Here is a 9,511-nt window from a genome sequence, read left to right as displayed (position 1 = left end):
AGAGAGAGAAGAGAGGGAGAAAGAGAGTGAGAGGGGGAAGGAGAGAGAGAAAGAAGGAGAGACAGGGAGGGTGAAGAAAGAGAGGGAGAAGGAGAGAGAGAGGAAGAAGGAGAGAGAGGGAGAAGAGAGAGAGGAAGAGAAAGAAGAGATGGAGAAAGAGAAAAGAGAGAGGGAGAAGAAGTAAAGGAGAGGGAGATAGAGAAAGAGAGAGAGGGACAGAAAGGGAGAGGGAGGGGCTCATTCATTTACTACATCATCAGATAATAATGTTGGAGCAGCACCCTCAGTGATCTATACATGTCAGGGGTCCTCAGGCCCACCCCCTGCACATAGTAATACTGTCAGTGCAGACTAATCACCTGGACAGCAAGGAGCCAGGTACAGAGGGCAAGGCACAAGTATGATCCCTGGCAGGGAGGTGGTAGAAGGAAAGACCAAATACTCTTCATCTTATTAGATTAAATATTAGATAGATAGATAGATAGATAGATAGATAGATAATGGATAGATAGATAGATAGATAGATAGATAGATAGATAGATAGATAGATAGATAGATAGATAGATAGATAGATAATAGATAGATAGATAATCGATAGATAGAGGGATAGATAATGTATAGATCGATAATAGATAGATAGAGGGATAGATAATGGATAGATTGATAGATAGATAATAGATAGATAGATAGATAGATAGATAATGGATAGATAGATAGATAGATAGATAATAGATAGATAGATAATAGATAGATAGAGGGATAGATAATGGATAGATAGATAATAGATAGATAGATAATAGATAGATAGAGGGATAGATAATGGATAGATAGATAGATAGATAGATAGATAGATAGATAGATAATGGATCGATAGATAGATAGATAATGGATAGATAGATAGATAGATAATGGATAGATAGATAGATAGATAGATAGATAGATAGATAATGGATAGATAGATAGATAGATAAGATAGATAGATAGATAGATAGATAGATAGATAGATAGATAGATAGATAGATAATGGATAGATAGATAGATAATGGATAGATAGATAGATAATGGATAGATAGATAGATAGATAGATAGATAATAGATAGATAGAGGGATAGATAATGGATAGATTGATAGATAGATGGATAGATAGATAGATAATGGATAGATAGATAGATAGATAATGGATAGATAGATAGATAGATAGATAGATAGATAATGGATGGATAGATAATAGAGATAGAAAGATAATAGATAGATAATGGATAGATAGATAGATAGATAATAGATAGATAGATAATAGATAGATAATGGATAGATAGATAGATAATGGATAGATAGATAATAGATAGATAGATAATAGATAGATAGATAATAGATAGATAGATAGATAGATAGATAGATAGATAGATAGATAATAGATAGATAGATAGATAATAGATAGATAATGGATAGATAGATAGATAGATAGATAGATAGATAATAGATAGATAGATAGATAGATAGATAGATAGATAGATAATAGATAGATAATAGATAGATAATGGATAGATAGATAGATAGATAGATAGATAGATAGATAATAGATAGATAGATAATAGATAGATAGATAGATAGATAGATAGATAGATAGACAGATAATAGATAGATAATAGATAGATAATGGATAGATAGATAGATAGATAGATAGATAGATAGATAGATAGATAGATAATAGATAGATAATGGATAGATAGATAGATAGATAGATAGATAGATAATGGATAGATAGATAGATAGATAATAGATAGATAGATAGATAGATAGATAGATAGATAATGGATAGATAGATAGATAGATAGATAGATAGATAGATAGATAATAGATAGATAGATGAGAAATAGATGGGGATATACATGGATAGATGGGTGATGAGGCTTCTTGTAGTTACTATAATGTATTCACTTTCTGGAAATTACAGATTAGGATGTCTTGTGCATTAAATTCTCCAGGTAAAGAATCGAGCGAATCCACAGGATAGTGAGCAGCAATTAATGTCAGGAAAAAAAAACCAAGCAGGGGAATCAGGACAGGAGAAGATGAAGGAGAGCTGAGATTTCCCGTGCACTTGCCGAGTCCTCAGGAGCCGCAGAGCGGGGCAGGCAGCGGGGCCGGGCAGCGGCCATTCTATGAGCCGGAGCGCCCCCTGGCGGCTGAGCGGCGGGTGGCAGGGGCTGTGCTCGCTGTCTGGCTGACCTGAGCCGGCGGCGGCCTGTGATTGGCTGGCTGGGGCTCGGCGGTACTTCAAAGCCGGAGAGGAGCTACAATAGTGCGGGATGGGCGGACCTGAGCCCTGATCGCACACCTCTAAAAAAGCAGCTCTGAGATCTACGTATAAAACGGATCCTCTGAGGAGGGTACTGCTGGGATGGCCACGTCTCTGCTGGGGGTGAGTGCTGCCATTACTGCTTGTCTCTATTACCGCCTCAGTGCAGGGTTATAATAGCGCAGGTCCGGGCAGGGGCCAGCATCACTCCTCTATAGACTCCTATAGTGTGAGGGAGTGGGGAGTGAGAAGAGGAAGGACATAGAGGGGCAGAGTCTCTGCAGGCAGGACCAGGCGCAGAGCAGCGGCGGCAGAGGAGGCAGCAGCACCTGACAGCCGGCCCGGTACATGCCCGACAGCCTCCCCTCCACAGGTAGGTGCCCGGGGTCCTGCGCCCCACCGAGCCGGCCCCACCGTGCCGGCCCCACCGTGCCGGCCCCCAGCCTGCGCCCTCCACCCCATCATTTCTACACATTTCTCTCCTGTTTGACATCTTCGGACTTTGGAAAGTTTTCAAAGAAACAACTGTTGCGTGGAGTCACCCGAGAGCCGTGGGGTCCCGTGTGTGGACAGAAGGGACGGAGCCCCCAAATGTTTCATCACCCGCTCCTCTCAGCTGATTGTCCGATATCATCACTTCTAGGAAAATTACTGAGGTGTCAGGAAAGTTTACAGCAAGTTTAGAAGACGTTATTGTACGGTATAAAAAAGTGCAATAAACAGGCAAAATGTCACTTATAATAATTCATAAAAGATAAATAGAGATAGAAAGATCGATAGGTGATAGATAGATAGATAGATAGATAGATAGAGGGATAGAAAGATCGATAGGTGATAGATAGATAGATATAAAGATCGATAGGTGATAGATAGTTAGATAATAGAGATAGATAGATAGATATATAGATAGATAGATAGATAGATAGATAGATAGATAGATAGATAGATAGATAGATAGATAGATAGATAGATAGATCATACATGTCACAGTGATATACCGGCATATACTTATTTTATTTTTTCAAGTAGCTATATACAAATAATTAGTGACATAAAAGCATCTCCTTATATACTAGAATCATTGGAAACTATATATTTACTCTAAATATTCAAAATTATTAGATTAATAATAATGATACATAAGTAACAAATTATGTTACACAGACAGACTTTTTTTATTTATATATTCTATATATGTACAAATTACATATATGTACAATATCAATATGCAAATTATTTTTATACAATACACTGATGAAGAATTTTACTTTTGAATATAATACGGATGTCTATACACATACAAATACTACACATTTAGAAATTGGTGCTGAACCCATTAGTAAATAATGTAAAAAGGGGATATACTAGTTAATATATTAAATCTCTTAAATACAGATCTATTTATGTATGTAATCGTCTATCTCCATCACTCTTTTTTCTTCTGTTATCAGTATATCACATGTAGGTGAGTTAACTTACAAAGATCACAAATTTTGGAAATATGTTTAATAGGAAAAATGGAGCTTTTCCCTATCTATCTATCTATCTATATATCTATCTATCTATATCCATATCTATTTATCTATCTATATCCATATCTATATATCTATCTATATCCATATCTATCTATCTATCTGTTATGTTTATCTGTTTTCTCTATTTATTTGTCTTTCTATCTATTATCTCTATTATCTGTTATATCTATGTATTTTCTCTATCTGTTATGTCTATGTATCTATCTATCTATCTATCTGTCTATCTATCCCTCTATCTATCTATCTATCTATCTATCTATCTATCTTAGCACTCTTTACTGTACAAGTGACCACAGGGATATAATATACACATCATGATACATTAGTCGATGTTGTAATATACTGTTGAATACAGATAGTGATGATACAACTTTTTAGGCATTATGTAGACAACAAATTAGAAAAACCACCTAGCGGATCGTTTAAAAATTCTTTTATTTAGACATATGGTAGAATAATTAAATCCATTCCATTAAATATATAAATATGATATGTGGTGAGCTATTCATAAAAGATGCATAAAACACATCAGTATATGGGATGGGGCGTGGGAGCACAGAATAAATAATGATGTTGAAAGCAATTATTATTATTGTTATTATTAATAATAATAAATAAATTAGTCCACATATAAACATATAGCTGAAAACATCTTGTCAATAGTGAACTGATCAGTAAAGATCAGGCAAAAATGTATAATTCACTCAGAAACACTTCATGGAGGACATGTATGACAAATATCAATAAAGGACTTATGGAAAGTATAAGACAGTGACACTGGGCTCAAGAACTCCGGACGATCCACTGTAGAGTCCTCGGGCAGTGCGGCTGTGTATGGGGCAGCAGTGATAGATGGTCACTTACACCATGTCTGTATGTGTGGGGGTTAGACTCCATAGGGCACAAAATACAAAAACTAGAGAGAGAATGATGATTGCGGAATGTGAGGCAGTTGTGTTACTATATGGAAATATATATATATATATATATATATATATATATATATATATATATATATATATATATATATATATATACATATATATATATATATATATGTAGAGTGCTATAATCACTGTATGTACAAGTGGTGGCAGTGATACTTTCCTGTGTTGTGTATGAGCATTATATGCAGGGAGCGGTTACTTCTATGCTCTAGGTGTATTTTGTGTATTTTGTATACTTTGTGTGCTTGTCCTGGTGACATTATTATATTGAGCTATATACACTTGTTTAACCCTTTGGACATATGAGGCTGCTGTTTTTCTACAGAGCTACACACAGCACAGCTGTAGCAATGATGTGACTGATGTATGAATTATTGGTCTGTATATACCGGCTACATCACACCTGTAGCAATGACACGACTGTACAAGTCCCGTGTACACATCTGTAGTGTCTTTCTGCAGGTTACATGCAGCAGCCCTGTAATAATGATGTGACTCTAGGCCTGGTGTATGAATTATTGGTATTTTATACCTTTTCCCTCCTTCCTTAGTAAAGACTGAACTTTGGATGTGGTGAGGGATTGTCTGTTCTCACACAGCGGCCTGCAGTAATGATACAATGTGTATGTGCAGAATGCGGAGATCTGGTGATCTGATGCACTAAATGCACTTGTAGTACTTCTCCAATGTTGTATCCATGATGACTTATTGCCCTCAGTGTTCTCAGATAATTGACCCTTGTAGTACTTTCCTTATGTTGTGCTCATAACTTGTTGCCCCTCAGTGCCCCTTTATCACTTGTAGTACTTTCCCTATGTTTTGCCCATGACTTATTGTTGCCCCTCAGTGCCCCCTTTATCACTTGTAGTACTTTCCCTATGTTTTGCCCATGACTTATTGTTGCCCCTCAGTGCCCCCTTTATCACTTGTAGTACTTTCCCAATGTTGTTCCCATGACTTATTGTTGCCCCTCAGTGCCCCCTTTATCACTTGTAGTACTTTCCCTATGTTTTGCCCATGACTTATTGTTGCCCCTCAGTGCCCCCTTATCACTTGTAGTACTTTCCCTATGTTTTGCCCATGACTTATTGTTGCCCCTCAGTGCCCCCTTATCACTTGTAGTACTTTCCCTATGTTTTGCCCATGACTTATTGTTGCCCCTCAGTGCCCCCTTTATCACTTGTAGTACTTTCCCTAGGTTTTGCCCATGACTTATTGTTGCCCCTCAGTGCCCCCTTACCAGTTGCAGTACTTTCCCTATGTTTTGCCCATGACTTATTGTTGCCCCCTTATCAGTTGCACTACTTTCCCTATGTTTTGCCCATGACTGTGCCCCCTGACACTAGTGTCCCGTAGTCTGAGGTCCTCTCACTGACGTTGTCTCCGGTCTTGTCTCCCCAGGAAGAGCCGCGCTTTGGATCCACACCCCTGGCCATGCTCGCAGCCACCTGTAACAAGATCGGCAGCCCCAGCCCGTCCCCGTCCTCCCTGTCGGACAGCTCCGGCTCCTTCGGGAAGGGATTTCACCCGTGGAAGCGCTCGTCGTCCTCCGGGAGCTGCACCCTAGGCTCCAGCCCCCTGTCCGGCTTCGGGGTCGGCGGCTCCTCCAGAGCCGGCTCTTCATCCTCCAGCGCTGCTGCGGCGGCGGCGGCTGCGGCGGCGGCTGCCGCTGCTCTGGTGTCGGACTCGTTCAGTTGTGGCGGTTCTCCGGGCTCCAGCGCCTTCTCTTTAACATCGTCCGGAGGTGGCGGCGGTGGAGGCGGCGGAGGGGGAGGAGGTAACTGTCCGGTGTCAGCCGCCTCTCCCTTTGCTAACGAGTACTCTGTATTCCCGGTCAGCGGAGGATCCCAGGAGGCGGCAGCGGCAGCGGCGGCAGCAGCGGCAGCTGCAGCCGCGTCCCATCACCACCAGCCGGTGTTCCTGTCCAAAGTGCACGCTTCCGTGGACGGACTGCAGAGCATATACCCCCGGGTGGGGATGGCGCACCCCTATGAGTCCTGGTTTAAGCCCTCTCACACCGGGGACGTGAGCGCCGCAGCTGCCGGCAGCGCCTCCAGCTGGTGGGAAGTGGGGGCCGGCTGGATAGACGTGCAGAGCCCGGGGCCCGGAGCCGCCCTGCACCCCGGCTCCCTGCAGAGCTCCCTGCACTCCCCGCTGGGTGGATACGGCTCCGACTACACTGCCGCCGGCTTCGGGCACTTTACTACTGGTGGAGGTGGAGGAGCCGGGACTGGGGGAACTGGAGGAGCTGGAGGTGGAAATGGGGGAGCTGGGGGTACAGCTGGAGGCCACCTCCTCAGCCCAGCCGGACAGCATCTGATGGACGGATTTAAGCCGGTGCTGGGCCCTGGAAGTTACCCTGACCCGTCCTCCTCCCCACTCTCTGCCAGCGCCATGCTGGCCCCCACGGGCCCACTGGGAGGCTCCCCGCGCTCCTCAGCCCGGCGCTACTCTGGAAGAGCCACCTGTGATTGCCCAAACTGCCAAGAAGCAGAGAGGCTGGGTCCCGCAGGGGCGAGTCTGCGGAGGAAGGGGCTGCACAGCTGTCACATCCCGGGGTGCGGCAAAGTCTACGGTAAAACGTCCCATCTGAAGGCGCACCTGCGCTGGCACACTGGTGAGCGGCCCTTTGTCTGCAACTGGCTCTTCTGTGGCAAGAGGTTCACCCGCTCGGACGAGCTGCAGCGCCACCTGCGCACCCACACCGGGGAGAAGCGCTTCGCGTGTCCGGTGTGTAACAAGCGCTTCATGCGCAGCGACCACCTGAGCAAACACGTGAAGACGCACAGCGCGGGGGCTGGCGGAGGAGCTGGCTCCGCGGGGGCAGGGAACGGGGGCAAGAAGGGCAGCGACACCGACAGTGAGCACAGTCCTTCTGCCAGCCCGCCCTGTCACTCCCCAGATCTGTTACACAGCACGGAAAGGAACGGCTTGGAGTGAGCTCAGGACACAATGCTGCCATGTGAATATCCCCATACACCCTATACATCCACTTGTGCTTATGGACATACGAATGGCCACAGCCGGAGCTGGTGCTGATGACACCCATACAATTGGTTTATCCACGGCATTAATAAACCTGGCACCAAACCCCCTACACATCAGACTTTGGAGCTGAGTGGGGGCATGAGAAGATGCCCAAAAATCCCCTCCAGTAAATTATTACCAGAACTGAACTGTATGGGTAAATAATATCTGACAACACAGCCTGGAGATATATCAGGAGGACTGGACAGCATTGGCCTCACCATATAATGTCCTGTATAATGCACTCTGCCCTATGGGAAAACAGCACTCAGAGACTGGTGCAAGCTGCTGTCTGTAGGGTTCTCAGTTATCAGCCAACAGGTAATCACAATGATATATTCACTGGACTTTATGGTAGTTTATGGCTTTATACTTTAGGCAGATACCTGTTTGCAGTGGACATTTTTCACAACTCTACTTAAAAAAGGCCACCATCTTGTAATATAATGATTAATGTTAAGGGTTAACATGTTTAATGATAGGGCAAAGCCATGAGCAGAAGACTATATGGATACTTAGAAATGTTCTCATTTCCTTTAATATCATTCTATGTCTATATGCATCTATACCCCCCATCCAAGCCCCCCAGGCAATGCACTGCTCACCCTACACCACCCTGCTGGCCAAAGCCACAAAGTCTGAATATATAATATATTATCAGTCTCCAGCACTGGATCCACTCACACAGGTTAAACTGGCTTTAGAGGGAACGATTTGGTCGTTAGAAATTATGGTAGTAAACGATCAGATGTGATCAATCGAAACCCGACAATTGATCACAATCTTATATTTGGGGTTTGTTAACCGAATTTAAATAATTAATTCATGTAGTTATGATCTCCCCTGCATATGAATAATCCAGACTAGATGGATAATCCAGACTAAATGGAGGAGAATTGTTCCTTCTAGGACCAGCTCCACTGACACATAGGTGGCCATCAGGCGGGTTGTATAGTATTTTTCTTGTATATTCATTACAGTAAATATATATAGGAGTACAGATGAGTTTCTTTGTTGCAGGTGACTGCAGTCTTTTTATTAATATAATTCTAATTATTTTGTTCCTTTAAAGTTGCACTTTGAGGGGCTAGTTTTGCTTGACTATGACTTTTAGATAGGTATAACTTGTATGTCACCCGTGGTGGATGAGCTGTCAGTGAGGACTGTCCTGGGTTTTATTCACCAGTGGGTGAGGCACACACTCATGTATTAAATAAATGTGTCAGAGTGAACCTGAGCTGTCTTTGGCCTGTGTATTTCTGCTTCAGTCACCATCCCCCCCCCAGACCTCTGTCCATACAAGTGCTGATGACACTACAGTTGGAGTTTGCAGCCCCTGCAGACTGGACTCCTTGTTGTAATGTTCAAATTATTTGAATATTTCACATTGAAATGGAAAAAAAAACTTTCACTGAGACGTTTTAGATTGCATTATAAATGCATGAGATGTAATTGGTTTTATTTGTAATATTTTAAATAATGGTATTAATAAACTGAAAAAAAAATGATAAAAATTGTGTTTATTATTCTCTTGCGTTGATGTTTATTGTATTGTTATTTCTCAATATGCTATGAACCTTACTTTTGTTATGTGAAGATTAATTAGTATTAAAGAGTAGACACATACTTTAATTATTAGGTGAATTTTATTCAGTTTATTTGTTATTTAATTATCACTGCTAATGACAAAATTCTTGCACCGT

The 9,511-nt window shown here is 42.3% G+C and overlaps 1 protein-coding gene across 2 annotated transcripts; it reads left to right on the top strand.

Moving 5' to 3' along the window:
* Positions 1-1,823: 1,823 nt before the first annotated feature.
* SP8 (Sp8 transcription factor) lies at positions 1,824-9,286 on the top strand. Of its 2 annotated transcripts, none has more exons than XM_075316727.1 (2): positions 1,824-2,422; positions 6,183-9,286. In XM_075316727.1, the coding sequence occupies exons 1-2, from the start codon at positions 2,402-2,404 to the stop codon at positions 7,719-7,721; spliced, it is 1,560 nt and encodes a 519-aa protein (XP_075172842.1). In that variant the 5' UTR covers positions 1,824-2,401; the 3' UTR covers positions 7,722-9,286. The 2 variants fall into 2 exon arrangements, with proteins under 2 accessions (XP_075172842.1, XP_075172843.1); XM_075316728.1 differs by lacking the exon at positions 1,824-2,422 and adding an exon at positions 2,430-2,672.
* Positions 9,287-9,511: the final 225 nt, after the last annotated feature.

Source organism: Anomaloglossus baeobatrachus, chromosome 6 (genome assembly GCF_048569485.1).
Source record: "Anomaloglossus baeobatrachus isolate aAnoBae1 chromosome 6, aAnoBae1.hap1, whole genome shotgun sequence".
NCBI lineage: Eukaryota > Metazoa > Chordata > Amphibia > Anura > Aromobatidae > Anomaloglossus > Anomaloglossus baeobatrachus.
The sequence above is the reverse complement of the archived record's forward strand: the minus strand, read 5'-3'. Positions and strand labels throughout refer to the sequence as shown.